We start from the raw sequence: 19795 nt of genomic DNA on the forward strand, positions 1-19795 counted from the left end.
CTCTCCTTTTCTGCGCACATCCAGCAGATAGCCAAGACCTGTCACTTCTTCCTCTACAACATTAGCAAAATTCACCCCTTCCTCTCCGAGCACACCACCCGAACTCTCATGCACTCTCTCATTACCTCTTGCCTTGACTACTGCAACCTACTCCTGACCGGCCTCCCACGTAGCCATCTATCTCCCCTTCAGTCCATCCAGAACTCTGCCGCACGTCTTATCTTCCGCCTTAACCGATATACTCATGTCACCCCTCTCCTCAAGTCACTTCACTGGCTCCCAATCGGATACCGCATACAGTTCAAGCTTCTCTTACTCACCTACAAATGCACTCGATCTGCGGCCCCTCCGTACCTCTCTACCCTCATCTCCCCTTACGTCCCTACCCGTAACCTCCGCTCTCGAGACAAATCCCTCCTTTCAGTACCCTTCTCCACCACCTCCAACTCCAGGCTCCGCCCCTTCTGTCTCGCCTCACCCCACGCCTGGAACAAACTCCCTGAGCCCATACGCCGTGCCCCCTCCCTACCCATCTTCAAATCAATGCTCAAAGCCCACCTCTTCAATATCGCCTTCGGCACCTAACCACTTCACCTCTTCTCAGGAAAACTTATCTACCCCAACTTGACATTTCGTCCTTTAGATTGTAAGCTCTTCCAAGCAGGGACCGTCCTTAATTGTTAATTTGTACAGCGCTGCGTAACCCTAGTAGCGCTCTAGAAATGTTAAGTAGTAGTAGTAGTAGTAGTAGTAGTAGTGGCCAAGGCCAGAAACACGGTTGACTGCATAGCAAGGGGCATAACCAGCAGAAAGCAGGAGGTGATAAAGACCATGCACAAGTCATTGGTGAGACTGCATTTAGAGTACTGTGCTCAGTTTTAGAGGCTGTGTCTTGCCAAGGATACAAAGGGTAAGTATTCGGGCCAGGAGCCACAAAAATCACAAGCCTGATTGGATAGGGAACGGGCGGGGGCCAGACTTAATCCCGCTAGGCCAGGGGTTCTCACCTTCACCACTCCGTCTCCCCTTGTGTTACTCTCCAAGAAATCCACTCGCACACTGCTTTTATTTAAAAAAAAATCAAACTTTACTGAATAGGAAAACTCAGAATCAGTCTTTAACAAGCAAATCGTCATATTGTAACTTTCAAACAGGAAACAGTGTAAAAGATCCACTAATACAAAAACACTGTCGTTTCCTACCCATGGCATGTTCTGTCCCTTCCCGCTTGGCAGAACAATCCGAGGGCTGACCTCCTTATCACTGTTTTGTCTCTGGTCAGGGTGGCCAGGCTTGGTTACAGGCTGGACCTCTTTCATCCGCCCACTCTTTGAGGCATGGTTCCTCTCACCCACCTCCTTCCGCAGATGGATACTTTTCTACCCAACTCTCCAGGTTCTCGATTTCTCTTCCTCAGAGGGCCAATTTTCCATGTCTAGTTGCCCCGCTAGTGGGTAAAAATGCTATACTGTGCTCCTGCAGCCCCCCCCCCCCCCCCCCCCCCATTTCTTTTGCCAGGACAGGATAGCCACAGATTTCTTGACAGGGTTCTAGGCTACCACTTTTATTACTCAGACCTTGCTCCATTTTAATAATTCTTGCCAATCATCTCTTCCCATAACAGTCATTTATTATAATCAGTTCAGCTCCTCCCCTCTTAAACCACTGGGCTGTTCCCCAGCAGAACAACATTCCATTATCCCAGCCCCTTTTGACTGTTTGGCAGGCTTCCTTTTTTTGTTACTCCCAAGAAAACCCACTTGCCCAAGAAGGTTTTCCTGAGTGGGTTACACTCTCCCCAGGGTTACACAAAAAAGATTCCCTTTTCCCATCAAGGAACTGTTTCTACCTCTGTCCCAGAGGTGTTATGTTTCTCTCAGGGCTTCCACGCTCCCCGTTTTTTTTTCCTGGGAAACACACATCCTAAATCCTGTTGACTCAATATCAATACAACACACATCACAAGGTCTTGACACATCAAAAACTGAACTAATTACTTAGTTTAAAATCTATTAACTCAATTTCAACACATCAAACATCATAATGTGTTGGCACAGCAAGGAATAGACCAAATAGTTTCTGGGTGCAGTAATTCTTCTTACACCCCCCCCCCCAATCTGAAATAGTTATATCACTCTGAGTATTTGTCTCTGCTGCTTCCCAATCAGTCTGATCAGCTATACAATTTAGGGGTCAGGTTTGCTCAGAGACCTCCAGACTGGTCTCTCACTCATAAAAAAAAGTTGAATGGTGGCAGGGCTTCCATGGATATCACACCAGGGGAATGACCTTAGCACATGGGAAAGACCCGCCTAAGGGAGCACTAATGCTACTTTTTTCCACACCTTTGTAAAAGAACCCCTTAATGAGGTCATGGCTTTGGATCCCTTCTCTTTTCCTGCACAAAATCTGCTTGAATACCTTCAACATCTTTCAGACTCTGACAGAAAGATTAACCGATATGTTTCACCTTCAGTGTTGTTGATGCTTATCACCAGCAAATTTAAAAAGAAATCATCAATTATGCACAGCTTCTAGTTGTCAGATTTATGTGAAGCTTGCTTTAATTGAAGTCTTAAGTGTCATATGATAACTCTATGGTTATATCTATTTAATGAATGCCTTATTTGAGCCTTTTAGATGGGTTTTCTTTTTGTTTGTTTTTGAGCTCAAAATATTTGACTTTGAATGTCAAATTTTTCTTGGTTGTCACTTTTGCCCTCCTCAGCAATAAGATATAGAGCTTATTAACTTTATTATGATGAAAACTGATGTAAGAGGGATAGTGGAATGCACCATACACATCCCAATGTCCTACCAAAACAGGTATTTAATTTCTCTCTTAATCAACTAAATCATCCTTCCAGCATTTTTTCCTAAGGTTATATCTCCATAAGGCTGAAAAGATTCTTCATTTACTGAATTTCAAAAGAGCTTTTTCCTTCTACATAATGCAGCCTGAAGCCTTTTGAAAGTCTCTCCATCCTTTTTTATTCTTTGTCATGGGAGGTCTTGCCTCACCAGTCTTACATTTTTTGAGGGCCTGAAATGTTGATAAAGGTAACCCAACTGATACTGTGTATCTGGATTTTAGAAAACATTTAGGAAATTAAAAAGTCATGGGATAGGAAGTAATGTCCTGTGAGTCAAAGTTCTATTGTGGATTGGGAACTGGCTTACAAGATAGAAAATATGACCTTTATCTTTGTTTTCTCACTGGAGAAAAGTAAATAGTGGTGTGCCCCAGGGATTTGTACTGAGACTGGTGCTTTATAACATATTTATAAGCGATCTGGAAACAAGAATAAACAAGTGAGGTGACCAGGTTTGTAGGTGATTTACAATTAGTCAAAGTTGTTAAATCATAAGCGGATTGTGAGAAATTGCAGGAGAATCTTCCCAGACTGGGAAACTAGCCATCCTGTGGTGGATGAAATCTAATGTGGAGAAGTTCAAAGTGATGTACGTAGAGAAGAATAACCCAAACTGTAGCAACACAGTGCAAGGGGGTTACCAACCTGGAAAATGATCTAAACATCACTTTAGACAAAATATTCATCCTCTGCTCAGTATGTGGTGGCAGCCAAAAAAAAACAAATAGAATTTTAGGAATTAGTTGGAAAGAAATAGAGGGCTAGGAAGGCAGCTACTATTAATGCTCAAGGGTCTTTGTCATAAACCATATGAGGGCGCACTTTAAAGATCTAAACTTGTATACTTTGGAAGAAAGATTGGATAGAGGAGATATGATTAGTTTACATCTTTCAAAGGAAAGCAAGTTCCTCAAATAAGAGGTCGTAGGATGAAAGTGATAAGGGATAGACTCGGGAGAATATTTCTTTATAGAAAAGATGGTGGCTGTGAGGAACATCCTTGCACTGAAGACAGTAGAGAGGAGGATAGTATCGGAATTTAGGAACTCGTTAGAAAGCAGAGTTGCTGGCTAACCTAAAAGTAGACAAAGCGATGGGGCCTGATAGGATACATCCGAGGGTACTCATGGAACTTGGAGATATTCTGGTGGCTCCACTGTCTGATCTGCTCAATGCTTCCCTAGAATCTGGAGTGGTCCAGGAGGACTGGAGAAGGGCGGATGTGCTCCCTCTGCACAAAAGCGGAAGCAAGGAGGATGCTGCGAATTACAGACTGGTCAGTCTGACCTCAATGGTGAGTAAACTAATGGAAATGCTTCTAAAGTGAAGGATTGTGAAATTTCTAAAATCGAATGGACTGTAGGACCCAAAGCAGCATGTTTTCACTAGAGTCTGATTGACTTCTTTGACTGGGTGATCATACAGTTGGACGTGGAAGAGGCACTAGATGTGGTATACTTAAATTTTAAAACAAACAGAAAAGTGGGCACAAAACCAGGAGTCCCAGAGACTGGGTCACAGTAAAGCTTTACTGTGATCCAGTCTCTGGGACTCCTGGTTTTGTGCCCACTTTTCTGTTTGTTTTACAAAGTATCCATGGGTCTTCTTTGAGTTCTCCACGCTTTGTGGATTCTCTATATACTTAAATTTTAGCCTTTGACATGATTCCACACAGGTGACTGATAAATAAGTTGAGTGCCCTCGGTATGGGACCTAAAGTGACTGATTGGGTTAAAAACTGGTTAAACGGAAGGAAACAGAGGGTAGTGGTAAATGGAGTTTGCTCTGAGGGAAAAGATTTTACAAGTGTTGTAGTGTAGGGTTTGGTCCTTGGGCTGGCTTTTTTAAACATCTTTGTGAATGATATTGCAGAAGGGCTGTGTGGTAAGGTTTGTCTCTTTGTGGATGGTAACCAAACTCTGTAATAGGGTGGACATTCTGGAAGGTGTGGATAGCATGAGGAAGGATCTGGCAAAACTTGAAGAATGGTCCAAAAATTGGCAACTAAGATTTAATGCTTAGAAATGCAGGGTCATGCACTTGGGTCACAAAAGCCCGAGGGAAAGGTACAGTATAGGGGGTGAAAAGCTTCTGTATATGAAAGAAGAGCAGGACTTGGGGGTGAGAGTGTCTGATGACCTTAAGGTGGCCAAACAGGAAGAAAAGGTGACACTCAAAGCCAGAAGGATGCTCGGGTGCATAAGGAGAGGGATGACTGGCAGGAAAAGAGGTGATAGTGCCTTTGTACAAGTTTCTGGTGAGGCCCCATTTAGAATACTATGTGCAGTTCTGGAGACTACACTTACAGAAAGATATAAACAGGATGGAGTTGGTCCAGAGGGCAAATTGGTCAGTGGTCTTAGTCATAAAACATATACGAACATGCTCATGAACCTCAACATTTACACGCTGGAAGAAAGGCGGGAGAGAGGGGATATGATAGATGTTTAAATACCTGAGTGGCATTAATGTACAGGAGGTGAGCCTTTTTCAAATGAAGGAAACCTCTGCAATGAGAGGGCATAAGATGAAGTTAAGGGGAAATAGGCTTAAGATGAGTCTAAGGAAACACTCTTTCATGGAAATGGTGGTGGATGTGTGGAATGGCCTCCCAGTGGAGGTCGTGAAGACGAAGTCTGTGTCAGAGATTAAGAAGGTGTGGGGCAGACACGTGGAATCTCTTAGGAAAAGGAAGAGTTAGTGATTACTGAGGATGGGCAGACTGGATGAGCCATATGGCCCTTATCTGCCGTCATGTTTCTATGATGAGGAATCGCTTCCATATGAGGATGAAATATGAGGTCTGGTTAGTGTTGTGGATGTGGGGTTGACAGTGGAGCTTCACGTTGCCCACACCAACAAAACATGTTTCTTTTATCTGGCAATTATAATATCTTAAACTGGTTTTGGAGAGCATGGATCTGGCTACCATGATCCATGCTCCTATTCTTAGCAGGAGTAGCCTACTGGTTAGTGCAGTAGACTTTGATCCTGGCAACCTGGGTTCAATTCCCACTGCAGCTCCTTGTGTCCTTGGGCAAGTCACTTATCCCTCTATTGCCCCAGGTACAAAAACCTTAGATTGTGAGCCCTCTAGGGACAGAGAAAGTACCTGCATATAACAGCGCTGCGTATGTCTAGTAGCGCTACAGAAATTATTAGCAGTAGAAATGATTAGCGGTAGCAAACTGGATAATTCAGTTCTCTCTATCTTACTAAAGAGCTTTCTAGGAAGTCAGCAATATATGCAGATTTTGGGGGCTGATGACTTGACTATCTCGCTGTATGTCACATCTTTACAGTCTTTGGTTTCCTATTGTGTTTATTAACACATTTTAAATATTGTATGCCTTTAAGTTTGTGTACAAGTTACTACTATTGTTTTGAGGGGCTCTCTCCATAGGTATTTTGCTGCAGTTATTTCACGTGATATACTACCTTTAGAGATGCACATTATAAGAAAGCAATTTATAGAATAAAATCTTCATATAAAATTATATAAAAGTTAGTGAAATAACCCCCAAAGCACATAAAGCAGCAAGTTTTTAGAAGCGCTCTAAAATGAAGGTAATTATTTCATCATGTAACTCCTGGGGCAAATCATTCTATAACTGGTCCAGTTGAACTAAAAGCCTATTTTCTGGTAGATACTAGCTGGCAGCTGCAAAAGACTTGATATAGATGACTAAGATATATTTTACTAGGGATATAAGGTACTACCACAGCCAAATAATGAGGAGGTCCTCTAAATTGCACCATGCTTCAATAGATATGTGTGGCAGAAAGGGTTCATTCAATTGATGGAAGTCCTGCTGTGTATACATTCTTCTAAAGAGTTGTTGAAAGGGACCAGTAGAAAAGCTTGTTAAAGTAAGGCCCCTACTTTGAGGAATTCCCCCTCTGAAAGATATTCAGATGGATGTCATTTTCAGAAACTTGCGAAAAGTTCTGTTTTACCCCTATATTTCTATAAAGGAATTGTCTGAAGTTTTAATCTGGGATGCGGAACTTGCTGGGATCTATTGTGTTGCCTTCTGGACTGATTTATTGACATTTAAGCGTCAATTGAAGGCACATTTATTGTGCTTGGCTTATTACGTGTCTACTGAACACATATAGCTGTTTGAGACATTTGCATTCTCCTTTTAGGGGCACAAAGAATGCCAGTGAAATGCATTGTATAGACTGTTCTTTTTCAAATTATTGTTTGAGTATGATATTTCTGTGTATGTTTTTTTCTATTTCATAGATATAATGTATATATTTTTTGTTCACCACCCTGGATAAGGGTGAGTTATAAATAATAAATCTAATCTAAATATGTTTTTTTATTTTTTGGAATCTAAGTTGCTTTGATCAGTTTTTGATGAAGCGTGTAATAAATAGTAGTTCCACCTACATAAGTACATAAGTAATGCCATACTGGGAAAAGACCAAGGGTCCATCGAGCCCAGCATCCTGTCCACGACAGCGGCCAATCCAGGCCAAGGGCACCTGGCAAGCTTCCCAAACGTACAAACATTCTATACATGTTATTCCTGGAATTTTGGAGTTTTCCAAGTCCGTTTAGTAGCGGTTTATGGACTTGTCCTTTAGGAAACCGTCCAACCCCTTTTTAAACTCTGCTAAGCTAACCGCCTTCACCACTTTCTCCGGCAACGAATTCCAGAGTTTAATTACACGTTGGGTGAAGAAAAATTTTCTCCGATTTGTTTTAAATTTACTACACTGTAGTTTCATCGCATGCCCCCTAGTCCTAGTATTTTTGGAAAGCGTGAACAGACGCTTCACATCCACCTGTTCCACTCCACTCATTATTTTATATACCTCTATCATGTCTCCCCTCAGCCGTCTCTTCTCCAAGCTGTACAGCCCTAGCCTCCTTAGTCTTTCTTCATAGGGAAGTCGTCCCATCCCCGCTATCATTTTAGTCGCCCTTCGCTGCACCTTTTCCAATTCTACTATATCTTTCTTGAGATGCGGCGACCAGAATTGAACACAATACTCAAGGTGCGGTCGCATAATCCTTCCATTTGGAGTTGTTCTTCCCCACCCCTCTCCTTTTTAACTACTGTTTGAAACTGAGTGGCACACAGAGCCATCCTAAGCATGGGATCTATTTGTACATGTACAGTGGAAGCCTTATAGGTCTTTTCTTGGAAGAATCTGTTCATTTGGTGCTGAGTGCAAATGTGTCCCATGTAGACAATTAGTGACTGTTGTCATCAGGGAATATCTGGTACAGGTAAGCAGCTTTGTGTTTATATTACAATCTTCTAGCAAGATATTTACTTTGGGATTTAATGTATAATGTATATTATAACTGTTTATATATTGTATAATATTTCCCCTGGACAGTGTGTTTCTATTATAAGGTAAATTAGAAATCTATTAAATGTAGTAAATTGTGTAATTTCATTCTTTTAACCTATATTCGGAAGTATTCCCTTCTAGACAGTGTAATAGAATTGAGTTTCAAGTTAGTAAAGAGCTCGATACTCAGAAAATGCTGAACTCCTAGATTTATGGTCCTAAATTAACCTCTTAATTTTGTGCCTTATGTTCTGACAAATTTAGGAGCATAACTTCTCAACTGAAAATTCATCTTAATTTTGTGCTCATAAATTTAGGCCTGCCATTCATTTGCCTAGATTTATGAGCCTATTTTATAAATCTAATACTGAAAATCAGTGCTAAGCTCCTAATTTCTTTTCGGTGCCCTAAGTCCACCCCTGTTGGCACCCACTTCTTATGCTCCTAAATTTAAGAGTTTAGTGAAACTTTGAGTAAACTTTTGTGCACTTGGCTCTAGTAAATTTCCTTTAGATTGTAAGCTCTTTGAGCAGGGACTGTCCTTCTATGTTAAATTGTACAGCACTGCGTAACCCTAGTAGCGCTTTAGAAATGTTAAGTAGTAGTAGTAGTAAATTTTCAATGAGGCCAATTTATGAGCAAGAATCTGTTAGGAGCATAAATCCTTTGAATATCAGGCACAAAGTGATATGTAGAATATTGTTCTACGTATCACTTTGTGCCCCTAAATGGAGTTTCTACAGCTTAATCTCTGTGCCTTTTGTTTGATACACAAGTAACACAATATTTTTTAGTAACTACACTTCTTATTCAGGTACATAAAATACATTGGACTCATGGTTTCATAATATAGGATTCCTATCTCAAAATTAGCCATTTCTGCTCTAGTTTTTGGCTGTAACTAAGCAATTAGGTCTCCTTAATCCATGCTTAGGTAAGTGATATGTTTTATTTAGGCTATTATAGTTCTTCTATTTCTGTATTTTACTTAATTGAAATTGGTGTTCAACTCTGTACCTCGCCTTTAAGCCAATTCTAATTGCATTTTGTGTATACACAATGTCCAATGTAAGTCTTACTGTATCTTTCACTATTCTAGTGAATTGGTACAGTGTGCCAATTATATGGCTCATTCTGAAGAGGAGGAAAAGATTTCAGCAGCTCACCCACTAGATTGAAACTCACGCTAACCTGAGCAGTACATCACCAGCCACACCTCCAGGGGAGATTTTTATGCCTGGTAATGTAATGCTCAGTTTATCCTGAGTTTGAATCTAGTAGCTGAGCTGCTGAAGTATTTTTCTCCTTCTCAGAATGAGCCATTTAATTGGCACACTGTACTAGAATACTGAAAGACATAGTAAGATTTACATTGGATATTGTGGTTGATACTCGGTAAGTCTGTTTGCCTAATTATGGGGACTTCTAAGGTGCGCTGAAAATGGCCTGCGGTAGTGTAGACGCGTGTTTTGGGTGCACGCAGAATCATTTTTCAGCGCACCTGCAAAAAATGCCTTTTTAGTTTCCCAAAAATGGACATGTGACAAAATGAAGATTGCCGCACATTCATTTTCTATCTGAGACCTTACCACCAGCCATTGACCTAGCAGTAAAGTCTCATGCGGTAACCAGGCAGTAATGACCTAAGCGTGTCAAATGCCACTTGGCGCGCGCCCATTATGCATGTCCAAGAAAAAAATTATTTTGAGGCGCGCGTATCAGATGTGCACCAAAAATGAAATTACCGCAAGAGCCATGTGGTAGCCGGGTGGTAATTCCATTTTGGCGCACGTTTGGACACACGTAGACACGCGGCTTAGTAAAAGGGCCCCTATAATTTTGTATATACAGCACTATCTTTATCTTTCTAAATAATTAATGCTTCTTTGTAATTTTCTAAAGCTTTTTAAGAGGGATGCAATAATGCTATAATGAAAAAAACTGTTTTGTAGAAATTTAGAGGGTGATGTTGCGTTACGAAGCTCTGCTGCTGTGTATACCTACTGCAAATCCCGTGGTCTCTTTGCTGGAATTTCGTTGGAAGGATCTGGGTTAATTGAAAGGAAAGAAACTAATAGCAAGTAAGTGCTAATGCAAATCAGAAATATTTTAGAGGTCAACGACCTAGAGAAATATCCCCTAATGTCATTTTTCCTCAGTGGTTAGCTAAGAGTATTGCTGTACAGGACAGACCTAAAGTCCATCAAGCACTGTATCCCCCCTTTTTTTTCTAACTTGAAATGTTTATAGCCCTGTATCTTGTTTTCAGTAGTGACCAATCCAGGTCACAACTACCTGGCAGGATTCCAAAACAGTAATAGATTCCATGCTGCTTATCTTAGGAATATACAATACAAAGACTAGTAGACAATTAATGTGTTCGACTTGTGTTTTACTGATGTATTACAGGGAAAGTCTCATACAGTCGCCAGGGTTGTTTATATCACCTCATTCGGTAAACACCTGTTTTTACGACAAGTATAATCATCGACAATCCCTTCCTCCAACCTCTGCTTTATTTTATGTTTCTATCTTAGGAATAAGCAGTGGATTTGTCCACCTTAATAACAGTTTATGAACTTGTCTTCCGGGAGCTTGTCAAGATATTTTCTTAAACCCTGCTAAACCGACTTTTACTACAGTCTCTGACAATGAATTCCAGGGGCTTGCTTAAAATGTTGAGTGAAGAAATAGTTTCTCCAATTTGTTTTAAATGTAATACTTAGTAAATTCATTGTGTGCCCCCAGCACCCTTTTGTACTTCTGAAAAGAGTAAACAAGCAACTCTGATCTTGCCATTCCACCCACTCCACTCATGCCCAGATGCTCAAAACTCCACAGCGCCAGAAAAATTCTGCCACATCAGCACTGCAACACAGCTCCTTAATGCTCAGCCCTAGACATACAAATTTAGGCATGCTGTCAGCACTGAGCATTAGGGAGCTGTTTCAGAGTTAAGGGAAGGATAGCGTCTGACACCTGCGCTGAAGAGTTGTGCATGAAGCGCAGACCCAGAACGGCAGAGGGAAGGAGGAGGAAGAGATGCTGTTTGCCGATAGTGCTTCTGCTTCATTCCAAACTTTGACGAGCTGGACGTCTAGCGGGCAGGAGCTGTGTGTGGTATGTGGGTGAGCTGGAACATGGATTTAAAGACACTTGGCCCTACAGAAAAAGCAACTGCCCTTTTCATCCCAAGCTCCCTTTTTCTTATGAACACACAAAAGCTAGCCATATTGAGAAAAACAAGAATCCTGCAGTAACCCCATAACCACACCGTAAATGTCATGCTGGCTGCCTCTTGCTCCTGTCTTCAACGACGCTTGTTCCAGCTCTGAGCTGGCGTTAGGTTCCCAGCGGTAAGGGCACCCTTGTTAAGGGCGCTTTTCTTTGAGCATCTGGGCACATCTAAAATTATCTAATTTACATGTGATTTACATGCTAGCCACACTAGCTCGTTGATCCCCATGCTGGAGCCCTCCAAGCATCCAGCACTAGCAAATGCGGGCGCTCGTCCAGCGCTGATGGCTTCTAGCACCCGCATTTGCTTCTGAGCATTGGGGCTTCAGTGTATAGATTTCTATTGTATTTCTCCTCGGCCATCTCTAAGCAGAAAAGCCCTAATCTCTTTAGCCTTTCCTATCTATGAGCTATCTTTTAATGCTCTAGGCCAGTGGTTCCCAAACCTGGTCCTGGAGGCACCCCAGCCAGTCAGGTTTTCAGGATAACCACAATAAATATCCATGAGAGAGATGTTCATGCAGTGGAGGCAGTGCATGCAAACCTCAAATATTCATTGTGGGCATCCTGAAAACCTGACTGGCTGAGGTGTCTCCAGGACCAGATTTGGGAAGTACTGCTCTAGACTGCAACAGTTTGTCTAAAAATCTTTTCTCCAAAGAACAAAATTGCAGAGCATATTCAAAAGCATGGATTAATGAGACAAAGCCAACATGGATTTAGTGAAGGGAAATCTTGCCTCACCAATCTGTTACATTTCTTTGAAGGGGTGAACAAACATGGATAAAAGTGAGCCAGTTGATATTGTGTATCTGAATTTTCAGAAGGCATTTGACAAAGTACCTCATGAAAGACTCCAGAGGAAGTTAGAGAGTCATGGGATAGGAGGTAGTGTTCTGTTGTGGATTGAAATCTAATTAAAAGATAGAAAACAGAGAGTAGGGTTAAATGGTCAGTATTCTCAATGGAGAAGGATAGATAGTGGGGTTCCCCAGGGGACTGTGCTGGGACTGCTGCTTTTTAGCATATTTATAAATGACCTAGAGATGGGAATAACTAGTGAGGTAGTTAAATTTGCTGATGACACAAAGTTATTCAAAGTTGTTAAATCAAGAGAATTGTGAAAAATTACAAGATGACCTTATGAGATTAGGTGTCTAAATGGCAGATGACGTTTAATGTGAGCAAGTGCAAAGTGATGCATGTGGGCAAGAGGAACACGAACTATAGCTACGTAATGCAAGGCTCCACATTAGGACTCGCCGACCAGGAAAAGGTCTAAGTGTCATAGTTGATGATATGTTGAAACCTTCTGCTTAGTGTGCGGCGGCGGCAGCTAAGAAAGCAAATAAAATGTTAGGTATTATTTGGAAAGGAATGGGAAACAAAAAATGAGGACATTATAAAGCCTTTGCATCACTCCATGGTGTGACCACACCTTGAATACTGTGTGCAATTGTGGTCATTTTACCTGTTGCTTTCTTTTATATTATAGCTCACCCTGAGTATTTTTTATAAGGTGTGTAATCAAATAAAAATAGATAAATGAATTGATTATGTAACAAATGTACATTTTATGTGTTTAGGTTTTATTGTCGAGATATTCGGGCTTATGAAATCCTGTCTGGTGAAGTACCACGTCCTCCTCAGTCAGAAGAGCTTTATGAAGTTCTTGATTCTTTCACAGAAAAATATGAAAATTCTGAGCAGAGTAATAATTTGAGAAAACAAGCTAGGGAACAAAGGAAGGTATGATACATACTTCTGTACTGATTTCCTCTCGAGTTAATTTATTTTATAGTGCATAACATGAATAACTGGCAGTAAGACATCAGCTCCAACATAGTCTTCTGATCATGCCTCCTTAAAAGCATGGCATTTTACAAACCACAATTTGTTTTTATTCTTTCCAAACCTGTAGACTTTAGGAAAGAAATGTATATGTAAAAGGTTGAGAATATATCTCCAAAACATTTATTGAATAGGCATGGGAAAAAACATGGACCAGAGAGGTGGGGAGAGGGACAATTCCAGAAATAGTCACCAAAAACATGAGACAGCATTCCAGTACCTGCCACATAGAAACATTGATCAATGAAACATGGTGGGTAGAGAATTTCTCTTTCAAAATTTGGCCTCTCTTCTCCTCTCTTGGTCATAAAAGCACAGAGCCAACATAATTACCCACACATACTCGCAAATAAAATGTGCATACCCACCAGTGGCGTAGCCAAGGGTGGGCGCAGGCCCACCCAGTAGCAGCACACCTATGATGTGACTGGCAGGGATTCCTAAGCCTCACCAGCTGAAAACTCCCAACTATCCCTCCTGCATACCTTGTAAATAGCAGATCTTTGCCTGCAGCGAGCAGCAACTGATACATACTGCTCACACCGGCCCCACAGCCTTCCTTCTGATGTATTCCCACCTATGTGGAAACAAGAAGTTGCATCAAAGGGAAGGCTGTGGGGCCAACATGAGCAGTGTGTATTAGTTGCTGCTCGCTGCCGGTGAAAGTCTGCTATTTAAAAGGTTAGGAGGATGTCTGAGAGACCATATGGTATAAAGGCGAGAGAGGGAGAGACCAAAGCACTTGTGGGATAGGGCAGAGTACTTCTGCCCACCCATCTTGGGCCCAGGCCCACCCAAAATTGGGTGTCTGGCTACGCCCCTGATACCCACACAGACACACACACACACAGAATTCACAAACAGAAACCTACAAATGCACCCCAAGACATACAAACACACACACAGAGGTTGAAAATTATTCCATGAGACATGCTATGCGTGCTTTTCCCTGAAGGAAAACCAAAAAAAGTAAATGGTGGAAGACCAATTTAATTCCAATACAAGGGCAATCGTTTTATTGAAATGGACAGTAGACTTGACGCAGTCCTGCATTTTGGTGCAGAAGAGCATCTGCCTCAGGAGTCAAGTAATTCAGTCCAGTGACCAACAATGGAGAAACATTTCATCAAGGATTGCCACAATGGCACTGCCAGATTACTACATAGCAAAAACACTGCATGAATCAGCAATTCACGAGCAGCGAAATGAAGTATGCTTTCCCATTAGAATTTCCATATCCCCCCCTTGCTGGTTTCCTGTTGATTGCACAGTGATACCTAGGGGGAAATTCTATAAATGACATCAGGGGCGTAGCCATACCACAGCAGGAGGGGGGTCCAGAGCCTGAGGTGGGGGGCATATATTAGCCCGCCTCCCCAAGCCTCTGACCACCCCCCCGCCACTTTCGACACCCCCCCCCCCCCCCACCACCACCAGGTACCTTTGCTGGCGGGGGTCCCCGACCCCCACCAATCAAAGTCTTCTTCAGCGCCGGTCTCCAGCACATTTGATGATCTGTTTCTGTCAGGCCTGACTCCTCCTAACGTACTGCATGCACGTCCTGCATGGGGCTACATACATGGCCGTGCATGCAGGACGTCAGGAGTCAGGACTCACAGAAACAGATCAGCGAACGTGCCGGAGACCAGCGCTGAAGAAGACTTCGGCTGGCGGGGGTTGGGGGGTCGAAAGTGGCGGGGGATGGGCAGCGGGGGTTGAAAGTAGAGGGGGCTAGGGCTAAATCTGTGGGGGCCCTTGCCCCCATGGCCCCACCTAGCTACGCCCCTGAATGAGGCTGAAAACAATTCTGTGCTATGGGCCAGATATATGGCACTTTAAAAAATCCACGTGGAAAACATTTCCCCCTAAGCGTATTCTATGCAGCGCCTAGATTTAGAATATGCTTAGTCGATATCCTAGTATTTAAAACTATGTACATCCATTTATAACAACGAAAATGTGGCATAAATTCCAGTTCATAGATTTAGGCGCAGACCATATTCTATAACAGCGGGTGTAAATTTTGGAATGCCCACGAAATGCCCATTTCCTCACCCATAACGACGCCCCCTTTTGCCTGTGTGCATTAACATGTGGGCACAGTGCATTACAGAATATACTTATGGAGTTGTGCACATAAATTCTAATTATTGCCAATTCAAATAATTGCTTGTTAAGTGCTGTTAACAACACTGATTGGCTTGTTAGGCCAATTAAGGGGTCCTTTTACTAAGCAATGGTAAAAAGTGGCCTGCGGTAGTGTAGGCATGTGTATTGGGCACACAGTGTGCCAGTTTTTACCACATCTACAAAAAATGGCTTTTTTTAATGGGACAGGAAAAGGGCCTGCAGTAAAAATGAAACTAGCGCACACCCATTAACCCTTAATTCCACCCATTGATCTAACGGTAAAGGCTTATGTGTTACATGTGCGGTGACCAGTCGGTGCACGCCAAGTGCCGATTACCACCAGATCCAGCTTGCATAGGAGGAAATAATTCATCTACGCATTATGGGCGCGCGCCAAATCTGAAATTACTACCCGGAGGGCGTGCTGGCCTAGCGGTAGTCTCATTTGGGCATGTACTGCACATACATATAGCCTACCACGGCTTAATAAAAGGATCCCTAAGTTATGCACGTTGTTATAGAATATGCTTGGATTTCCGTGCAGAATGCTAGGTATGCTGTATAGAATCCAGGGGTAAGTGCTGTTCTATAGAGAGAATGTACCTTGTATAGAATAGCGCTTAGGGGCGGATTCTGTGTCTATCTTTTGGGTGCTGGACTTATGCCTTCTGAAACCAGGTATCAATGCCAGCGTCCATTAGGTGTCCTTAGGCCAAATTCTGTAATTCCATGCACAGCTTTTTGAAAAGCCCCCCTTTTCAGATACATGCTATGAGAGCTAGGCGCTAAGCCTTATAGATTCATGCATAGCCAGTTGCCTGTGCAAATTCTAATTGATGCCAATTAACTGCAATAATTAGCTGTTAGCACCAAATTATTGCTAGTGCTCATTGATTAATTTGCACGTGCAACTTGAGCATGTGCCCAAATTTTGGCACGCAACTTTGGGTGCCATATATAGAATTTTCCCGCTAATAGCTAAATTATGTAATTTGCTTCTAGTTATTATATGTATGGTCTCCTAGTGATGGAGAAATATGGCAATACCTATTGTCTTGCTTCAGTAGTATAAATCTGAAATGTGTCCTTTCAGATTTATTGAGTGACATTTAATGGTTAGATATATTATCACATTTGGTTTCATTTTTGATTCCTTCCAAACTGGTGAAATGTTTGGAAACTAATGCATTGTGCCCAGGTTGGGGGAAAAATAGGAAGGAAAGAACACTATTCCTGGATATTATAACTTAGAGGCTCCCAGTTTTTTTGCTGCAGCTCAAGGACAGATTCTGTTTGGCGTCACAATTTTTAAGCCTTTCTGACTCCTTTCCAAAATGCTGTATATTGTGCAAATGTTAAGACAAAGAGGTTTCAAAAGAGACTACATATAAAACATGGGAATCAAAGATAGGCAAGATTTTACACAAAACAATCAAGCAAAAACCATGAGAGGCATAAACCACAAGCAGGAAAATAAGACAATTGACTAAAATTAAAAAAAACTTTTAAATATGAGCAAATAGTCATAGATATGTACATATTTTCCTTATGATTTGTCCCTCTCATGGTTTTACTTTTGTTTCCTAGATGTAAAAACAAGCCACAAGACAGAGAAAAATGAAAGGAAAAACCTGTTTGGATAAATGTTTCCTACATTACACTTGTGCGTGATTCTTGTAGGAAGACTCCTATATGGACCTAAAAAGCAAGAGTATATACCCCTTCCCCCCAATTATATAAACAGTGCCTAAAAATAGGCGTGCAATTGGTCTCCATGGTTGTAGGATATGGTCCATTTTGTGTGTAATTTAGAGGGTCTTTTACAAAGGCATGCTAGCATTTTTAGCATGTGCTAATGATTAGTGTACACTAAACGCTAGAGATGCCCATAGGAACATATGGGCATCTCTAACGTTTAATGCTCACTTGGGGTCCTTTTATGAAGCTGTGGCAAAGGGGGCCTGAGCTGGTGTTGGCATGTGTTTTTGACGCGAACCGAGGCCACCCTTTTACCTCAGCGGGTAAAAGACAGGTTTTTTTTTTTGGGGGGGGGGGGGGGGGTTCAAGAAATGGCCGTGCAGTAAGTAAAGCACTTGCCATGTGGCCATTTCGGGGGGGGGGGGGGGGGAAACACTTACCGCCACCTGTTGAGGTGGAGGTAAGGGCTCCTGCGCTAACCCGGCGGTAACTGGGCCGCTCACAACACTGCCCGATTACTGCCAGGTACACACTGGCGCTACAAAAATTGAAACATTTATGCAGCGCCAGAAATGACAAGCATTGGTGGAGGGAACTACCGCCGGGCTGCTTCGGTAGCCTGGTGATAATTTCCTTTTAGAGAGTGGTAAGCCTGGGTTGGGCTTACCGCTGCTTTGTAAAAAGACCCCATTTATTTGTAGCCTGTGCTAAAAAAGCTAGCGCACCTTTGTAAAAGGGTTCCTTAATTTAGTAATTGTCACATGATTGGCAATAATTATCAATAATTGGCCTTAAGTTCAAATTGTTAATAATTTGTAGTTGTGCGAGTAATTGACTTATGCTCCTAGTCTGTAAACAGAGCACCTAATTTCTATAGTATGCAACTCCAAAGGGGCATGGACTTGGGAGGGGCATGCCAAGCAATTAGGGCATGATATTACAGAATTCTGTCACCTGCACACCAAACAGTCAGTCAGTACTTACACCAGCCTTTGAGGTGGTGTAAATGCTTGTTCCTAAAGTTAGGTGCGAAAATACGGAGTAACGCTAGTGTTCTCTAACAGCAGTTCTTCGTAGAACTGCCTTTACAGAATTCTTGCTTAGCCCGCATCATTCAGGTGCCTACATTTCGGCACCATTTCTTGAGTGTACCCCATTGAGTAACCCAAGCACAAAATGTATCTTTAATTTAAAAGCAACAGTTTGGATTATGACATTTTAATGAAGATTTGTTTTGATTTTTATTAAAGGGTAGAGATGTACCTGCAAAACCATCCAGGCCTCCTTCACAGTTTCCTTCAGGAAACAGAGTCTCAGAAGGTATGAAAAAAATATTGGCTACTTAAATTTAAGAAAAATAAGCCATAGTACTAACGTGCAGTTGCTTCTTCTGCTATTATTCATTTATGAACATAGGGACCCTTTAACTAAGGCGCATAGGCACCTACGCGTGTCCAACGCATGTCAAATTGGAACTACTGCCTGACTACCGCATGCCCCGGGCAGTAATTCCATTTTTGACGCACGTCCAAAACACATGGTTGAAAGTTTCTATCGCGTGGCGCTTACCCGGCGATAATCGGCAGTGTATGCATGCTGATGATTACCGCCTGGTTAACATGTGAGACCTTACTGCTAAGTCAATGGGTGGGGGTAAGATCTCAGGTTGAAAATTGGCGCATGATGGTTTTAATTTTGCCGCACGTCCATTTTTGGTCACAAAAAAAAGGCTTTTATGCAGGCGCACTGAAAAATGGACCTGCCCGCGTCCAAAACACACATGCCTACACCAACGCAGGCCATGTTCGGTACACCTTAGTTAAAGGGCCCCATAGTAACTTAATAGATGACTGGTTTTGGTAGTAGGGAGAATATGTAATCATCGTTGATCCAGCAGCATATATCCACACTTTATCAAAGTAGCACATTTTTTTTTTTTTAAGAGTTAATGATTAGTGCAGGTTGTGGACCTAGGAAACCGGGTTCAATTCCCACTGCTGCCTAACAGTCGGCAGTGGGTTGAGATCTTGGGGAACTGGGTTCAATTCCCTCTGCAGCTCTGTGTGACCCTGGGCAAGTCACTTAACCTTCCATTGCCCCAGGTACTACTTTAGAGGCCCTTTTACTAAGCCGCATAAGCGCCTACACATACACAACGTGTGCCAATTCGGAACTACCGCCCGGCTACCACAGGGCCTGGGCGGTAATTTCATTTTTTTGTGCGTGCTGGAAAATATATTTTATTTTCCAGCACGCAGCGCTAACCGAGCAGTAATCAGCATTGTACGCTTGCTGATAATTACCGCCTGGTTAACGCTTGAGACTGTACTGCTAATTGAATGGGTGGCGGTAAGGTCTCAGGCCCAAAATGGATACATGCCAATTTTCATTTTGCCACATGTCCATTTTCAACCAAAACAAGGCTTTTTTTTTTTTTTTTTACAGATGTGCTGCAAAATGGACCTGTGCGTGCCCAAGACATGCGTCTACACCAGCGCAGACCACTTTTCAGCATGCCTTAGTAAAAGGACCCCTTAGATTGTGATCCCATATGGGACTGTGCCAGTACCTGTACGAAAATGTAAATCGCTTAGGTCTAGGCATTATATAAATGCTTAAATAAATAAATAAATTGAAAGTATCTTTTACTACCAAGGTTTGGGTTGTCAGAAATAAGGACAGTCCTATTTATG

General features: G+C 42.2%; 1 protein-coding gene across 2 annotated transcripts in view; it reads left to right on the forward strand.

Annotated features, from left to right (window-relative positions):
- SH3YL1 (SH3 and SYLF domain containing 1) overlaps window positions 1-19795 on the forward strand; it is a 116782-nt gene that overhangs the window by 89977 nt on the left and 7010 nt on the right. For both annotated transcript variants that reach the window (XM_030198930.1, XM_030198931.1), the window contains exons 6-8: window positions 10139-10267; window positions 13010-13172; window positions 18353-18422. In XM_030198930.1, the coding sequence (XP_030054790.1) occupies window positions 10139-10267; window positions 13010-13172; window positions 18353-18422 (362 nt within the window). The remainder of the gene's footprint in view (window positions 1-10138; window positions 10268-13009; window positions 13173-18352; window positions 18423-19795) is intronic.

This window comes from Microcaecilia unicolor, chromosome 3 (genome assembly GCF_901765095.1).
Source record: "Microcaecilia unicolor chromosome 3, aMicUni1.1, whole genome shotgun sequence".
Classification (NCBI taxonomy): domain Eukaryota; kingdom Metazoa; phylum Chordata; class Amphibia; order Gymnophiona; family Siphonopidae; genus Microcaecilia; species Microcaecilia unicolor.